This window comes from Cervus canadensis, chromosome 3, assembly GCF_019320065.1.
Source record: "Cervus canadensis isolate Bull #8, Minnesota chromosome 3, ASM1932006v1, whole genome shotgun sequence".
NCBI classification, from domain to species: Eukaryota; Metazoa; Chordata; class Mammalia; order Artiodactyla; family Cervidae; genus Cervus; species Cervus canadensis.
This window is the reverse complement of record NC_057388.1, coordinates 110,234,454-110,253,070: the sequence shown is the minus strand read 5'-3', so window position 1 is coordinate 110,253,070 and position 18,617 is coordinate 110,234,454. Positions and strand designations below refer to the sequence as shown.

At 52.1% G+C, this 18,617-nt stretch overlaps 1 protein-coding gene across 4 annotated transcripts in view; it reads right to left on the bottom strand.

The window, feature by feature from the left end:
- The window catches only part of DNAJB6 (DnaJ heat shock protein family (Hsp40) member B6), a 54,751-nt gene that overhangs the window by 16,387 nt on the left and 19,747 nt on the right, over positions 1–18,617 (bottom strand). For 2 of the 4 annotated variants that reach the window (XM_043463996.1, XM_043463995.1), the window contains exons 2-8: positions 16,567–16,657; positions 15,576–15,685; positions 13,858–13,917; positions 13,008–13,118; positions 4,181–4,312; positions 2,714–2,858; positions 2,219–2,289 (exon numbers count right to left, since the gene is read on the bottom strand). In XM_043463996.1, the coding sequence (XP_043319931.1) occupies positions 2,219–2,289; positions 2,714–2,858; positions 4,181–4,312; positions 13,008–13,118; positions 13,858–13,917; positions 15,576–15,685; positions 16,567–16,631 (694 nt within the window). In that variant the 5' untranslated portion in view covers positions 16,632–16,657. Of the gene's footprint in view, positions 1–2,218; positions 2,290–2,713; positions 2,859–4,180; positions 4,313–13,007; positions 13,119–13,857; positions 13,918–15,575; positions 15,686–16,566; positions 16,658–17,287; positions 17,538–18,617 lie in introns of those variants that run through there. The other 2 variants (XM_043463997.1, XM_043463998.1) reach the window with 2 other exon arrangements.

Below are 18,617 nucleotides of genomic sequence, written 5' to 3'. Positions count from 1 at the left end.
AACCTTTGAAGCCCGGGAAAGACAGGGAGGCGGCACCAGCCGTCACTGAACTACCCCGGCCAGCGGAGGGGCGAAGACGAGAAAGGAGAAACAACGTGAGCGTGAGAACTACGGCACTGCTGTCCCGTTGAGACCGGACTCCAAGGACTAAACGTAGGCCTCCATCCCGACGGTAGAGGACGCCCCGAACGTGGACAGAGCACACGGGTGACCAGACAGCCTGGAGCATGGCCACCAGCAGTCTTGGGAGAAGAGGGCTCAGTCTCCTCCTGCAAAGACCCCCGGGCTCCAGGAAGACTTTTACCTGGTCAGTACAAGGACTAACAACAGCGCAGACCCGTGAGGACAGTGAGACGCCGCTGCTCGCGGGGCCGGGCCCGGGACGCTGGCGGTGGCACGCCCAGCAGCCTGCCCGTGCACAGCCCCCGCCCAGCACAGGGACCCGAAGCTGCAGGCACCAACCTGACCGCGTCCCAGGGCTCCGGGAAGAAGGCCTGACCGCGCCGAGCTCTCCGCCCGCGTCACGACAGGCCCATCCACGGTCGTGCCCACACCGGCGACTCCCCAAGCGGGGACAGTGGCGCCCCCAGAACACCATCGCTGGAAGACGGCCCTCTTCTCCCGCGCTCGGCCAGCCCAGGACGTGCCGAGGGCGGACGCCACGCCCAGCGACGCGCTCTCAGGCACACAGGCCGCGCTGAGGGGCGCACCAGACTCCTCCTCACTGACCTGGTGTCCCAGGGCAGCCCTGAACCTGTTCTCCCCAGCAGTTCATCCCACCCGTCAGACACCAATTTCAAGTCCCAGGACCCTCTCCCTGAGTGACTGAGGCCAGCCACAAGCTGAGAGCACAGACGCAGCACGCCCGCCAGGGCCAGGCCATCGCCCCCCGGGTCAGGCCGTCGGCAGCATGGCTTTCCAGCGTGACCACCCACATCCGCCTCCTAGCTGGCCCCGTGTGCTAAGACAGAGCTGCACGCCACCCTTCCCATGTCTTGCTAGGTCCAGCTGTCTTTCCATACTTACATTCAAGTATGCAATGCTTCTTTAAATAGCTTCTTCTAGCAGTTTCACACCGTTTAGATTCAAAACAAACTTGAGTAGGGTAGTAAAAAGACCATCTAGCTCTCGTGTAATATCCCTCTGGCTGGAATTCCAGTTATCAGTGGTCATCATGACAGATCACACTGATCGAAAAACGAAAGAAAACACCTGTGTGTCTGCCCATGCCAGCATCATTACGTGACTGTCCTAGGCATGTTACCTTTAAATAAGCTGGCATTAAACACAGCCTGGAGAACTAGAACATACTCCGAACAATGGAAAGGTGGACAGCTGTTTCTTCCCTCCCTGAAGACATGTTCAATAAGTTGCTAATCATTATTCCACATCAACAGGGAATTTTCATACACTCTCCAAATACAACAAAGAACACGTGTCAATGAGGTCCAGCACCAGCCTCAGGGTCCAGACGCAGCAGAACGAAGGGCTCCAGGAGCCCAGGCATGGAGTCACACACAGGAGGACAGGCCCCACTCAGGAAAGAATGCACCGAACACATTTGCATTTATTTTCTTTTTTTTTTTTTAAAAGCAAATGACAAAGACCCAGTTTACCAGCTTAACTTTTTTAAACCTAAGCTTAACATTACATATTTAAACAATTGTCAAAACTTACTAAGTTGCCAGCATTCATGCACAACTGGAAAACATCCTCAATGCACATTAAACCAGAAATGTATTACCATTAATGTATTAATATCATCACTACTAAATACTGAAAAAACTGAGATTATTCTGTGGAAGAGTCATCCTGGCAATGTTAACTTCACAGCAGGCTGAGACTACTCGGCTCACGTTTCAAACACAATGGAAAAGCAGTCCGTGCTGGTGTTAGTGTACGAAAGAGTCACGGCCACCTTGGATTACGTTTAATAAAAAGCAAAGTGCATACAGAGATTTACAACAATTTTAAAGACAAATAAAATGGTCCTATTACGTGGTCCCAACAGTAAACTCAACAGTCTATGACAAACAGGGCTCCGACGAGCTGTGTATAAATACTTTAGATTAGGTACAGTTATACTGAAAGTCGAGTTCGTTTGAAATCTTCAAAAAAATGTTCCTGTTAATCCTCGCATGGCGCGTGCCAGAGTTAGGGTTCTGCTACGCGCGTGCGGTCAGCTACTTGTTATCCAAGCGCAGCAGCTGCTCCTTACCATTTATCGTCAAGGACTTTAACTGGCCGTCTTCTTCAACTTCCACCCTTTCTTGACCATTCTCGACAATCCTGCGGGAGGGGAGGCAAGGGGGTAAAACGCATCTTAAAATCGTAGTATTAAATAAGTAGACATATATGTGAACCTGAATGCGTATCTTTAGAAGACTTGCCACGGATATACCTGAAGTCACTAATTCTGTGGCTGAAGCCAATGTCCTGAGCATGGACATTTCTTAAAGTAGATGACTCTGACACTGAACCAAGAGGCACCAGCCGTCCAAACGGTCAAGGTGCCACAACGGATGCATTTCCATCCCAACGCATCACTGCACACTACATGGGATGGTGTCCAATGTGTCACGTGAAGCTGACACTTCAAAGGAAAAGCTCTGATCGGAGACTGGGTGGCCGTCCCAGACACCAGGCCCTTCCCGGGGGTGGCACTGGTGACGCCCCCCACGCCTACACCTGAGAACAGACGCCAGGCCCACACCTCTTGGTGGTGATCTTCCTGCCGTTCACCACCTTCGTCGACGTCGATATGGACTTGTAGTTGCCCATCCCGCTCCCGCCGAAGGCCGAGGAGGAGGAAAACGCCGTGAGGCCCCCGTGGCCTAGCGAGCCGAAGGAAGTGTACCCTGTAAGAAGACAGCAGAGGGGTCAGGGACACGCGCAGCACGCGCAGCCGGCCCGGGGAAGCAGACGCGCCCCTGTAGAGCCAGGCCCTGCACAGACTGCGGGGCCGCCCAGGCACCTCCCCTACCGACGGGCCAGCACCCTGCCCCCCACGCGTCTCGCAGGATGGACCAAACCGCGCCACAGACTGGCACACCCAACAAGCTTCTGCTGGCTCCTTGCAACTGTGACCACAGGGGATACAAACCTGAATCACCAAGAAGCTGAGATAATTTTAGCAAGAATACCACAACAATTATCAGGAGAAGTATGGGTCTGGAGTTCATGGACTAATTCTCAGCTAAGAGGTGCTCACCTAGGACACAAAACCCTGACTTTCAGAAGTCACAACAGCACATCCACTCTGGGCTGGGGCTGAGGCTGCTCTGCCTGTTGGAGAGCCCGCTGCCTGTCCCACCCTAAATGCCCCCTTACCACAGAAACACGCCCTCCCCACGGCCCTTCCCATGGCTCCATGAAGGGGAGGACTGCGTGCCACACACACTGCTTAAGTGAAGCGCCGTTTGACAGGTGCGCCCAGCTTTCTCTTCTGTGCCTCTCCCTTAAGTTCCGGCATACCACACGGTATCTGAGGAGCGGACCTGCCGGGGAAAGCACGCTGCACCTGCCCTGGGTGACGCAGCCCCTGGCTTCGGAGGGCCGGAGTCTGGGAGCTGCATCCCCTGTGCTGCCCACAGAGCGTGTGACACGCACAAAAGGGCGGCCCAGAACAGACAGAGGAACTGGGCGGGCATCAGAGCAGAGCGGAGACGCTAACTCTTCATGTGGCCGCCTGCCCAACTCCAGCTGACGCACGGCCTCCAGTCACCAGTCACCAAACCTCACCAGTAGACTCCACACGGCTCGCGTACACGCAGGCCCTACCACAGCCTCGGCTCCTGATCCCATCAACTTGGACTCCCCCAGGACACTTCTTTTGGTTTTTTTTTTTTTTCAAACTGCCAAGGAGGTTAGATTAAAAAGGATTTAATGAGATTATCTGAGTTATTTCAGTTATTTATCCCAAAACCTCACTCCTTTTAACCAAGAATTTCATTAAATACTGGCCTTTAGTAGTTAAGATTAGAAGCAGGCTCTCAAGTATAACATTCTTGGTAAAATTAGGAGAAAAAATGTGGGTTACTAAGCAAAGATTCGTACACACACAAACAATGGTGAATCTAAGCTGTCCCACAAAAGGCGTGTGCACCACGCAAAGTGCCCTGAACTGAAGCAGCCTGCGCCGGCGCCGCTCCGACGCCGGGTGAGTCTGAGCGTGCAGTACCTGCATCAAAGGAGGGAAACGCCCCTCCAAAGGCGGGGAAGCCGCTGAAAGCAGAGAAGAACGAGCCCGTGCCTCGGCTCCGGCTTCCGCGGGGGCCCCTGCGACTCCCGAAGAACTCCTCAAACGGGTCTTCTAAAAAGAAACAGAAGTGCTTAGTGAAACCTGGACCCCAGGGTGCTTCTTCACAGGAGAGCTGCAAAGGGAATGTGGGCGATGCCTTCTGACACTGTTCCAGCAGGAGCCAAGCTTCTCCACAGTGCAGCTCACCTTCAGAGCACCAGTCCATCTAACCTGCGGCTTTCTGCGGCTTCCGAGACTCATCTAAAAACAGAACATGATGTGTCCCAACATAAACCTCAAGGTCATCAATACGCACCGCAGACCTGGGCAGAGGGCTGCGAACGGAGCTCTTCACACAGAGCTCTTTTTGGTTGTTGTTATCAGTCAATGAGCACTTACTGAAAACATGAATTATACAGACTTTAAAGAACTCATTGAGGTTCACTAGTAAATTCACTATGAAATCAATCAGTGCTGCATTTTTTCTAGGTAATGGGAATTCTCTGAGAAATAAAAGCAAAGACTCCTGACGGATGGTGAGAGAAAAGCACCCACGACGCAGACAAGATAAACAGCATGGCATGCTTCTAAACCAAGGCACGCGTGACCCAAGCGGGAGATTAACACGTGTGAGCAGTGAAAGGAGCAGAACAGTAAACAGAACAAGCTGGTGAGCACAAAACCAAGCAGAAGCTGAGGCTCACAGTGCGCCCGTGCTTACAGATGGACATGACTCGAGAACCCCAAGGGAACCGGCAGTGACCGGAGGCAGACTGGGGCTTAAGGAGCACTCAGAGTGGGGACGGGGAAGCAGGTGGAAACACTGCAAGCCTTTCTTAAGAGAGCCTTCAAAAATGCAGGAAAGCAGGCCTGAAGAAGCAGGCATTTAGAAAGCATGGTCACTGGCGGCTTCTTCAGAGATCCATAAGGAGGGCAGGAGAGAGAGGCGGAGCGAACAGGAACAAGCCCAGCACACACACTGCTCCAGCCCCATCGGGAGCCGGGGTCCCGGGCAGCGCTGGGAGGAGGTGCTGCTGTCAGCAGGACGGAGCCAGAGGCCGCTGCCTCTGAACCGCAGCTCCCGCGCCCCCCAGTGCATGCCACCGTGTGAGACAGAACATGAAGAAAGTCACTCGTGTCAGCTACTCTGTGAGCAGGGCCGACAGTCCCTTACCACATTTCTTAGAAGTATAAACACAGAGTTTAACCATAAACTTCAGAGTTAAAACGTTTTATAAATCTCTAGAGACTTCATCCTGTTCAAACAAAACCCAAGCGTTCTATTAAGTTACCTTTCACCTTATCCTTGTGAGGGGTCTACACAGCGACACTGCTTTCCACTCATCCAATTCCAGGACAGCAGGTCATCACTCATGTTACAACCGCCCAGGTCAAGGCACAGAGTGCAGTTTAAACTTGGTGTGATCACCTCCTTAGGAAGCAGCCATCAAGAAGCATCAACAGGAGCAGCTTCAGATGCTCACTGCCCTCATGTGCGCTCCTAAACCATGGTCTTCCGCAGGCTCCCAAGTTTACTTTATAAACAATTACACAGTCGTGTCCGCCTGCAATGTTCCTCTTATTACTGCTCTAAGAATCTGTCTACTTATAATTTAAGGTTCATACAGCAACTGAAATCTTCAAAGACTCTTCACCGAACTCCTGGGACCAACTTAAACCAGTGTCCACTTGATACCACCATTAAATGGTTTTGTTTACATGAAGCTAACTGAACTTTCGTAATTATAAAACCACCTCGTTCAGAAGCTGCTTCATAAGATGATTGAGTAATGTTGTAAGAATAAGGCCAGTTCAGTTTTATTTTTTTGTTTTCTTGTATTCTTGCGTTTTTGAAGTCTTTTTTTTTTTCACCTTGCACGTTTTTCCATTATACAGCCTAAATACGGAGGTTTTACAATTCCAGTAGCCACCGAATTTTAACGTTTAATTTCAGACAGTAAAGTCACAACAGTTAACCCTAAAAATGAAAAGTCTCATCTGTAAGTCATGGTGACACTAAAAAACAAATTAAAAGTCATGATTATAGTGATGTGTTAACAGGAGCCACTCTGAGACCAGCACTCCGACCTCCCATCACAGGCTGCTGCGGATGTGGAGAACAAGTGGCTTTGAGCTTTCGGGCTTCCCAGGCGGCGTAGTGGTAAAGAGCCTGTCTGCCAATGCAGGAGACATGGGTTTGATCCCTGGGTGGGGAAGATCCCCTGGAGGAGAAAATGGAAACCCACTCCGGTATTCTTGGCCATGGGAACTCCCATGGACAGAGGAGCCTGGCGGACTACAGTTCACGGGGTCACAGAAGAATCAGACGTGACTCAGCACGTCATAAGCTTTCACAACCTTCAGCCTCCAAGCTAAATACAACAGTTAAAGACCTTCTCATCCAGCAATTCAACCTACTTCAGGGACATCAACTCATCAAACATGGAAATAACTTACTAAAGGACCCCCAAGCATTTACAGTGAAAACGGAAAATTACCTAATTACATAATTTTTCAATATACAAATGGAGAGCATGTTAAATGAAGGTTTTTAAAGTGTCATCAAGTTTAAGCTTTAGAAAAAGTACACAACTCTAACATCTGAAAAGCGTTCAGTGGGCTTGCAACTGATGACAAGACAAAGGTTGGTTCCCCGCTCTGTCCTTTTATCTCATTTATGTTTTCCAAATTCTTATGTTCAGTCTGTATGGTTATTATTTTTGAGGTTAAAAGGAGTAAAAACTGCATTTAACTTGTAAGTAAATTTGAATCAGACATAATGTAACCGAACATACTGCCAAGGACGTGTTCGATGTCACTCCACCAAGTGCCCAGAAGCACCCCGCCAGCAGAGGCAGAGGTGCTGCTGAGGGCGAGGGCACGGGAATGCGGCGGGGGCAGAGGTCCTGTCCGGAGCAGGCCCCAGCTGCCTGGAGCTACAGCCTGCGCTACGTTCTTGAGCCCGCTGTGCACGTGTTCACACCACTGCACACAGCTGTGTCTTCCTGCCTGTCTACACCCTGCCACAGCACAGCAGACGCATCTCTGGGTCAGCGTTTCAGCAGGGGCCCCTCCAGGAGAGGTCGGCGCCCGGACCTCACCTCCTACTTGGGAGGTCAGCGTGTTCTCCACGACACACACGTTCCTTATCAAGTTCAGCTCAGTTACGACCTTGCTATGGTTTGCTGGAGATGAATCATGGTTGAAGGAGATAGCACGTGTGGATGTCAAGGAGTGGACAAATTCTTTGTCCATGTGAAGGGGCCACCTCGAGGGTGTTCTCGGATGAGAGGAACTTGTGGATCAGACAGCCTCGTGGAGAAGACTGGCCTCCCAGGGGATGGGCCCCTCCCACCGCACGTGGGCTGAACAGACCACAAGGCCGACACTTCCCACAAACACAAGAGCCTTCTCCCGTCCGACGGCCTCTGACCTGGAACACTGCTGGTTCTTCAGCCTGATGGCTTTCGGAGTCAAACTGGGACATCGGCCCGCAGATCTGGAAGGTGTGTGTTCTCATAATCAAACAAGCCCATGATTATACTAAACTTCTGACAGAGAGAGAGGGGCACACGCTGCTGGGTCTGTCTCCCGGGAGAACGTAAACACAGGATTGACCAGTCTGTCAGAAACACCTCCCCGGTCACGGCACAAGTGTGTTCAGCCAGGTGCTTTCCCGCAACAACGCTGCATCATGGGATACAGACACACGGAAACAGGCCCGAGTCCAGCCTGTTAAGTTAATGAAGACTTAACTCTTCCGGCTCCCTGTTCAGGTGTCCTGGATAAACACTCCTCCGCAATCCTACACGGTCCTGCTCTTCTCAGAAATACCAAGCCAAATCCACTAAGGTGATGCTTGCAAAATACCTAAGTAATAATGTCAAACTTACGACAAAAAATACATTAACTGAATGCTGTGAAAAAACAATAGAAAACATGTCACAAATGTTTACACGAGTACATACATGTAAGAAGGCCTAAGGGAAGAACTAAGTGAAGGGTATTTAGAGCCATACAAGCCCCCAGGAGCAGAGCTAAGAGCCTGACCGAGACGCTCAGCAAACTGAGCCCGCAGTGTTTTCACGGAGCTCACCACCCAGTCCGCAGGCCACACACACACACACACAACTGCACAACAGAGGAAAACACCACAAACTCTTAACAAGCATCATGAACATTTCAAACAAAGAAAACAGGCCACTCCACTACAGTCTCAATGCTAAGCAACAGCAACCCTGAGAAAACAGCGACACATGAAACTCAAAAGCCAAGACAGCAGACAAGACTCCAATGCGATCACCCCACCCTCATTAACCCCAATGCCACAAGCTAAAATAACACTCCTTCACAACAACTCTAAGTTTATAACATTTTCTTCTCACATGTTCAGAAGCAGAAAACAACATATCTGAAAAGAATCTGAAATAAACAAACTTAAGTGACTCAGAAACAGCCATGGGTGACACAGGCTGGAACCCGGGAGAGGAAGGCTTTGAAGCACTTCTCCAGGGCTGACCCAGCATCTGGGTGGTGCCTAGCACTGAACGGCAACCCTGGGATTAATACTTGGCAAACGAGCATCATACTTTCAACTGTGCACACAGCTTCATTACAAAATGCAATTTCTAGTCACACCACAGGCCTAACTGGAACACTCTATTTTCTAACAGTTACAAAAATCTATCCAAGCCAAGGATGCCAAGCACACACAAGGGATCCAAACCCCCTACTTCAGTTGTGACGGAGGCTGGGGTCCCTGCAACTCTACCCCTTGCCAAGGAGCTGTGAGGGAGCCGCCCTCCCCCTGACCTGCGGCCAGGACAGCCCACCGCCCTCAGCCACAGGGACCACCACGCCACGAGGAAGGAGTCCAACGTGGACTCCTGCATTTACTTGGAAAGCTCCGCCATGAGGGAGCTGGGAAGGCCATTAAAGTCTCAAAACCAACTCCGGATTCCCAGGGAGATCACACAAACCCTGGGGCCCAGCCACTGCTCTCGTGACCCAGAAAACAACCCTGAGAGTGACCTTCTCAAGAAGCCTTTCCTCTCCCTGTCGAGGGCAGAGGTGGTAGGACCACAAGGCTCATCTGCCCGGTACCCACCCACACAGAACTGTCCTGAAACGCCAGCTCCACCTTCAACAGGAGGAGGTCCCAGCCACTAATGGGCTGGGCCAACCCAGCACCCCTCCCCCGAGGGGGACAGGGGCTCAGCAGGGCCTTCCCAGTCGCCGAGCCACAGGGGACTGCCCCCCGGGAGGGGCCACCACACCTGTGCTGCCTCCACAGCCGCAGCCCCACTTCACCAGTGCCCGCTTCCAAACCACGCTGCCTCCAAGCTGTCTACACACCACAGGGTGCACAGGGCCCCCAACAATGGCCCGCGACCCTGACCTCGGGTGGGAGGCAGGGCCACTGCAGACAGGCAGGCGGCTCCGTCCCGTCACTCCTGTCCACGTAAGAAGGGACACGTGGACGTGCAGAGGAGACACCGTGTGAAGACGCAGGCCGGCTGAGGCGGCCAGAGCAGCGGGCGAGTGCCAGGGAGGGCCCCGGGCCCGGGCGCCCACTCAGACGGCCGGCCTCGGGTCTGCAGCTGCCGCGTACGGTGCTGCCCTTCCCACGCCCCCAGTCCCCTCCGGGGCCGCAGGGAGCCTTCAGGCACAGGTCGTGGAAACTCTTTATTCTAGAGGCTCTGCTCAGGGGGCAGTGGCAGGGCCTCGGGCGCGGGCCCACTGTCCTCACTCAGCAGCTCCTCACACTCCTCGATGAGCTCCTCCGGGTCCCCGGGGCTGGCCTCGTCCTCACTGGAGATGAACTCCAAGTCCTCACTGGGGAGCTCACCCCCGCCCAGGCTAGCGCCCTCGCTGGGCTCATCATCACTAAAGAGGTCGAGCTCCTCGCTGGACACCACGTCCAGCACCTCACTGTCCTCCTCGCTTGTGCTCTCTGCCATCGCCTCCTCTTCAGGCTCCAACTCCTCGCTGGCCGCCTCCTCGAACCCTGGGGGGAGAACGACCGGCTCACTACCCTCCCCCGTGGTGCCGAGCGGGCCTGCCTGGCTCGTCCCTTCCTCTCCCGTCACCCCAGCACTGGCCACCGCGAACGCGCTCCCGCTCCCGGCCTCAGAGCTGGGTCACAGAAACGCCTCCTGCCAGGACTCTGGGGCTCAGCGGCTCTTCCATCTGAGAGCATCATTTCACCAACACCATCCTTTCATGACAAGCCAAGGATGGGATCACCGTTAATTTAAAGTAACATGATCCCTACACTTGAATGTTTCCAAAGGAGGTTCTCCGAGGGCTGTGGGGAAGTCAGCTAACCCGGACAGCCCCACCGGCCCCTCTTGTCTCAAAACTGGCTTCTCCCCGACTCCCAGGCCTGCAGCCTCTGCCCACAGGCGGCATGCCTCACAACGAATGCGCTCCTCGGGCACAGGACTCAGTCCTTCCCACCAGCTTCTTCAAGGTCCCTCCCCTTTCATCTGGGCCGTCTGAAATCAGACACGGGGTTTTACATTCTGATAAATGCAAACTGAAGCTCAGAATCTTTTAACAGGACTTTGAGCTACTTTTTTTTGGAAAACAGGAGAGGAAAAAAGTTGGTGTGGAAAATTTCGACAAAAAAGAACACACTCCCCTGAACGTATCTGTAACAGGGTTGATGCGGCTGCCGAGAAACATCAACTCCATGCCTGCTGAAGCAGAGCACCCTCAGCCCCACGGCCACTGAGCCCTGCACTAGACGTACCGCCTGCGGGCCGCACTGTCACTTCATACATGTAGTAGCCATGGAGCAGCTTCTCTTCCCGCGTGTAAATCCTGAGAGCCTGAAAATGGAAGTCACCTAGAACACCTACAAGAATGGATTGGAGAAGCATCACTGCCACAGGGACCACGAGAAACGGGAAACTGCTTGCGCAGAGCGTGCGCATCTCCAAGTCCCAGGCAGAGGCTGAGGGGGCCGTCCCCCAACGGACTCTGAACCCAGGAGAAGAAAACTCCACCCAGCATCCTGCAAACCATTAACTCTTCTGACTCAAGTTCACATGCACATCAAGATTCCCTCGAGTGCACAAAGCTCACCTCAGAAGACGTGAAGGTCAGTGCTCACATTACTCACTCTTCCACCCCCAATTACCCTCTCTCCCTCTCTTCACTCCAGAAGAGCTGCTCAAGGAAAACCATTCTTAGTGAGAAAGCTTAACCTGTCAGACTTTCTTCCCCAAGAAAAACACAGTCTGGCTACCATCACACACTGAGGACCCTGTCCTGACACTCTTTTTAAAGAAAACCACCCTGTGCCAGAGCTGGTATGGGCGGGCCGGCCTCGGGCATGTGAGGCGGCCTGCCCTGCCCTCCTCAGGCCTGAGGGACCCTCCATGCCCGGCTCAAGCAGGCAGACTCCTGGCCAGTTTCACCAGACACTACCCTGCTCCCCCAAAACACATCGGGAGCTTGTTAAGGTTGTAATGAGACACAAAGGTAATTTTAAGGCAGAAAAGTCATTAAAACTCTTCTGTTTTTCTTACAGTAATATTTCCTACAATTATAAAGGACAATCAATAAAGAACATAATCACATCTCATATGATCCTTACAGGGAGCCTTCCCAGGATGTATTTGTTTACTGCAGCAGTAAGTAATGCAAAAAAAGCCTTCAAATGAGTCTCTTCCCCCACCCCAACACTCCCCTGCTTAGCTTTTGTTGTTGTATTTTATACACTAGCAGATACACACATCCCTCCTCCACAAGCCACTCTCCCAAAAACCAAGCTGTACCGCAGTGAACAGTCAGCACGGCCTCGCCGACCCCCACACGGAGTGACGGCAGACTGCAGCCTGTGACGGGCCCACACCTACCGGACACGGCAGGGCCTGACTCCTCGCCACGCCTGCGACGTGCGGGTCCACGGCTCCCCTGTGTGACCTGCAGACAGACCTGCTCTTCCTGTTGCCCTCCTGAGGGGGTTGCAGCAGGTGTCTTTGTCTTTTCAACCAGGCTCCAGGCAGTGAAGGAGCAGACACAGAGCGCTGTCTCCCCATCCTGGAGCCAGAGACAACAGACGTCGCGGTGCGCACGGCGAGCGGCCCAGCTCCACACCACCGCCAACCCCAGAGCCTGACACGCGTCCCTGCCACACCGCTTCGCGTCAGGTGCCAGGACGTGGAGGCCAGCGGCTGGGAGCCCTCTCCTACAGCGAAGAGCAGCCAGAGCAGCAGGTCTCCCAGCAAAGTTATTCTCAAAGACGAACACTCATGGTGCCTTGCTCTAGAGGTGTCCTTTCTTTCCAAGAACTGCAAACTCAACAGTCCTAACACCACAATCAGAAAAACAAAGACAAGTTTATGGATCAAACATCTTCTGAGCAACATCTGCCTTGATGCTTAGTGTTTTCAATCAGACTCCTACATGGGAAATTCAGAGAATTCACTGTCCCACCAGGAGCAGCCCCACCTCCTTCCCACTGCAGAGGAAGCTAATGAGTGAAACACACGGCCAAGGACACAACTCATTCAAACCTTTATTATGTTCATGTGCAAGGTGTAAATTCCACATTCAAACCCTTATTATGTTAACGTGCAAGGTATAAATTCCGAAACATCTTCCAAAGGAAAAAGGGAAAAGGATTTAGTTAAACTCACGTACTGCTCAGATAGCAAGTTTAAGGACAAGCTACAACAGTGGTGAAACGGAAAGGGTATGTCCGTCTTTGTGAGTCATGAACATGTTACGTAAATGACGACCCAGATGATGAACTTACCGAAGAAGTCGAATGAAAATGGGTCCCTTCCACCAAAAAATTCCCTGAAGACGTCTTCTGGGTTTCGGAATGTGAAGCCAAACTCAAACGGACTGTCGAAGTGACTTCCACCTACAGAAGCAAGCACAGCTCAGTCAGGGACTCCCATGCGGCAGGCACATAACCACTGTCTACAAAACATTACTATATGCATCCTGACCCAAAGAAGGAAAAATTTTCATAAACCCGAAGCTCGCTCAAGTCCTGCTGAGAGCAAAGCCTCCTGCACCGGGAGCTGGGAAACGCATGCAGGTCAACATCCCCGAGCCACACGCGTGCCGAGGACTGCCACCAACTCTGGATGCGTCACCAACACACAGCATTTCAGGCTCAGAAACAGGTGCTCAGGTGTGTGTACAGGAGGTCTGAAGCGTGCGTGTCCCAACGCCCCCATGGAGCTCACAGGACAGCAGGTTACTGCGTAACTTTTCATCAAAAACACACACATCTAAGCCTCACCACCAGCGGCAGTTACTTCGGTGGTTATTTAGTTTTTTGATAGAACATCCAGTAAGGATGTTTTTGACACAACATCCAGTATTGATCCCAGGGTACAAACTCACAGTGTGTTATAGTGAAGTTTTACATTATTTCCTATCTACAAAAGGTACACCAGTATGTACTTTCTAGTACAACAAGATTTTTAATAGGCCTTTTCCAGGCTATCAGTTTCTCCTTCCTCTCCCCAGTTCGGCCTACTCTCCAAACTGCATCCGTATTTATTGACAGACTGAATCCCCGTAAGACTGTGTCATCAGACCACCTCTTTTCATCACGAGGCCAGGAAAAAGACCCGTGTCGACGCACGTACCTCCACCGCCACCATTTAATCCTTCTTTGCCGTATCTGTCATAGATGTCCCGTTTTTTAGCTATAAATTTAAAAAGACAAGTCAGTAACGACCAAGCTCTCTTCCCTCAAGTTCAATAAAACGTTTCTGAAGCTGTAAACCAAAGACCCACCACAGCTCTCAATGTCCACACTTCCTTTTGAAGAGCTAGGACTCCCTTACTGTAAATGAAAATAGGAAGCAGGGACACTTAAGGCCATCGAAGTCTGGTGGGCTGCAGTCCCCGGGGTCGCAAAGAATCGGCTGCAACTTAGGGACTGACCAACAACACTCCCTTAAAAACACCTCAGAGTATTTTTAAGTTAAATTTAAAAGACTTATTAGAAAAAAAAGAAAAAAACTTAATTTCACTCTACTGCTCAACGTGTGCCCATGCACTCCATCAAAACCCCACTACAAAGTTGCAAAGCAACTCCACCCCTAAACATGGACCTCACTCCAAAGTCCAACTTGGGGAGAAGACTCATGGCACGACCAGGAACAGGACAGGGCCTCAGTGACGGCAGAAAGGAGCCGCACTGGGAGCCGGCCCGCAGCCTGGCTTGATCCCGGGTGAGGCAGCAGCCCGCCCACGCCCGGACGACAGCCATCTCGCCACTCAGGCTCTAGAATAGGAGCAGTCACAGTGCAGCCCTGCTCAGACACGTAGCTTCTGTAGACACACCTGTGTGTGGCAAGTAACGGGGTAATGGGGAAACAAGTGTGGTCATCAGAGCCTCAAGAACAGTAACTGTGGGTCTGTGCCGGCGACTCCTGGAACTGAAGGCTTCCTAAGGACACATGAAGAATACACTCCCCCTTACAAAAACACACAAAAAGCAGCATTTTCATGGGAGTTTAAAGGTTCTGCTGCTGCCAAAAATCACGTTTGACATTTGAATTTACTTGTCAGATTTTCTAATGTTCTTGGTCTGTGAATCCACAAATCTGGGAGTGCTGGATCAGGCACACAAACAGGACAACGACAGTCAATGACAAAAGATACTCATGAAGTAAGATGACTAAGCCTTCTTTTAAAATCAAGCAGGTGTCCACTTCCTCTGCTCAGTGAATCCACCTCTAGCCTTTTAAATGCCTTGGCCTTGATTCACACCAGGTCATTCAGAACTGCTTCCTGGCAAGGTGGTGTCAGTACTTTTCCAGTTTTCTTACAAAGTTCCACAGTCCGCTCCCTGCCCCAAGGCTGTTCTTACTGAGAACCCAAGGCCTGGCTAACCCTCTCTGTACGACCCCTGAAACTAAACCAACAGACCTGAGCTTCCAGTGCCCTTCAATTCCTAACTCCAACAGGGCAGGGAAACCTATAAGCTGTGGAGTCCAAACCTCAACTGTGTGCGCAACACCTGACTTCCCAACACTCAGGAGGGCCTTCCAAGGGGGAGGTCAGCACCTCAGCGCCGGGCGCTCAGGAGGGGGCGGGGGCGAGAGGCCACGACACCCCAATCCAGGCGGCCTCCAGCGCCAGGCAGCGTCCGGGCCTGCCCGTCCTCTCACAGAGCCACCCAGGAGACTCCTGGAGGCCAGGGCGCCCGCAGCACTCACAGGGCCTTATCAGGAGGCTGGCAGGGACAGGACGCCCAGTCTGCCCAGAAAACCCCCCTCACGGCCTCAAACCCCCCGGCCACGCCTCCCTCTGCAGGCCCCGCCCGGGGGGTGCAGCCCCCACACTCCCCACTTACCGTCTGACAACACCTCATATGCCTCAGCTACTTGCTTGAATTTTCTCTCCGCTTCTTCCTTGTTCTCGGGGTTTTTATCTGGATGCCACTTCAGTGCCAGTTTCCGATACCTTAAAAAGGAGTTAAGGGTACTGATCACATCCGACATCCAGGGTGGTGTCTAACATGTCACATGAAGCAAACATTTTCAAAGCAAAAGCTCTAATCTGAGACCAGACAGACGTGGCACACACCCTGCCCTTCCCCCAGGGGCAGCAGCAGTGACGCCCCCCCCACACCCGCGTAAGAGAACAGAGAACAGGCCCACCCCTTGGGTGGTGATCTCCATGCCAGTCACACCCTATTTAAGAAGAGTACTGCACCATGGCGCTCCTGGGTGTGACCATGCACGGCATGAGAAATCCCACAGCCCACTGTAACACAGCTGAAACACCATCCATTTTCTGCTATACATTAATACCAAGTGACTCAAACAGATCCCAGTTTACCCTGAGAGCTGCCTGTGACCTGAGACTTTCCTCAGGTCCGTCCCTGGGGCCAGGCCCTGGTCACAAAGTTGCAGCAAGGACACAGGGGTGCAGGGCTCAAACGCCACATGGACCGGAACCGGCCACAGGGCGGGGACTGGAAGCAAGCCCACGAGGACGTCATGGCTGCGCCCCATGAGCGCCAAGGCGGTCCTGTTTCTAAGTCCAACATCAAAGTTCTTTGGGCTGATCTCATACCCTCAGTGCGTTTCTGATCTAATTCCAGCAGAAATGGAGTCCATGTCCCAAGATACAGTACCAGAGGAAACCAAGTGGCCTTCTCCCCGAATGACAGGTGGGCCTAGGTCTGGAGAGGCACAAGCTAACTTGTTAACCGCTATCTAACATTCAAACTAGACTGCAGCAGAAACTCACAGCACGCAAACCGCCATCTGGTCTCCACAGGCCGTGAAAAGTCACACCACAGGTGCGCAGAGGCACTCTTTCAGAACACGATTACTTACGCCTTCTTAATATCCTCGGCCGAGGCGTGTCTCTGCACGCCTAGAACTTCATAGTAATCCACCATGTTTTAACAGGCTGCTGGAACGAGTCCTGCAATCAGAAATCCACGGTCAGTGACGAAACGGTCCAGGCGGGGCTGGTAGCGGGGGTACGGGGTGGGGGGACGGAGCAGGAGGTGGGAGATGTCACCTCGCCTGGGCACTAACCACCAGCCTGTCAGGCCAGAGCCTCGTCTGGGAGCCACTTCCAAGTCTCACACCCTAAGACCCTTTCTGATGTAGGAAAAAACGCTTTGAAATAGGCTAAGAATAGCCTCAACTAAATAAAACCGACAGGTGACTCTGCAGCAGCCTTGGGGCCCGCTGCCCACCAGCTGCCAGGCCCCTGGTCCAGACCGACTGGAGCGTCGTCCCCTCCTCACGCCCTGTGCCAGGCGCTGGGCAAGACTGCAGCCACCTGACCAACACCCTGTCCCCAGCCTGGGGACGCCACAGGGAACCGCAGACACCCTCCACGGCAGGCTGCCCCGCCTGACTCGGGGCTCTGACTCGGGGCTGTTCCTGTGACTGCCTCCCGGGCCTCCAGCACCACCTTGCCGGCAGCGCAGGGAGACGGCAGCCTCGGAGCGGGCCTGCAGGGACTCACGGGATGGGAACCCCCGAGTTCACCTCCTCTACGACGGTGGGGCCTCGAGTCACACGCCAATCACGACTGACACACCTGCCGCCTCTCAAGACGTGAAGTCCAGCGAAGTCCGTCTTTAATCTGACTGGCTAAGTCACCTCATTAAACCAATGACCAACAACTGACATGAAACAGACCACACCACACAAGCCTTCAAAACTATTCCAGCCAGTAAGTCAAGGTATTCTGTTGGCAACTGAGCCCTGAACTGAAGCCAGGCTTTCAGTAGCCTTCCCCCAAATTCTAAGACCACGTTTTGAGAAGAAATATTCTGACTGTAAACAAATTTACGAGACCATAACCTCCCTGAGACCATTCTGCTGAGGTTAGATATAAATATGGCCCCAACCGGAACACACTGTGTCTCTCAACACCGGGCGCACAGCTGTATTGTGTTTCCACTTTTCCAAACTGGGGAGCAACTCATGGTAAAAAAACAAGTCTGCTGCATCGTGACTCAGCATGCAGGTATGCACACCCGCCGGCACAGCCCTCCCTGACTTTATAGAAGGCTGGCTGCATCTATCTGAGCATCAGAAAGACACAGGGAGAAGCCCTCCTTACCAGTCCAACAACTTCATGCAGCAAATAATAGATATCAAAGCAGAATCAAAACTAGAAACCCCTCTGACCAACTCAAACTCCCTATAAGTGTTAGGTAAAAACCCAACACACACATCTGAAGAGCCAGCTGAGTGCCCAGGAAAGCAGGACCTCAAGTACCAGAAACAGAGTTAATTACACCAAGAATGGTGATCCTGAGATTGGGGGGCGGTTTTGTTCTTGCTGTGTTTTCAAGATGGGACTTGTTTTGCTGGACAGGAAACTAATAGCTGCGATGAGGATCCACAGAATACAGGTTCCTCTAAAGTTTCTAACATTTCTTGGCACCACCTTCAGGACTGGAATGAAAACTGACCTTTTCCAGTCCTGTGGGCACTGCTGAATTTTCCAAATTTGCTGGCATATTGAGTGCAGCACTTTCCCAGCATCATCTTTTAGGGCCTGAAATAGCTCAACTGGAATTCCACCACCTCCACTAGCTTTGTTCATAGTGACGCTTCCTAAGGCCCGCTTGACTTCACATTCCAGGATGTCTGGCTCTAGATGAGTGATCACACCATCATGACTGACTGGGTTGTAAAGATCTTTTTTTTTTTTTAAATAGGCAAATTTATTGTAGGACACTTGGACAGTACGATTAAATGGAATGGAAACGCATACGTATCCTTTTGGAAATCAGCCATGATTTGAATTTAAAAATCATTACAAGCAAAATTTCATTTCATCATGATGCTTTGTTTCTTCTTTTCATTTTCTTCTTTTTCTTTTTCAATCTCAGCAACATATTTCTCAAATCTCTTCA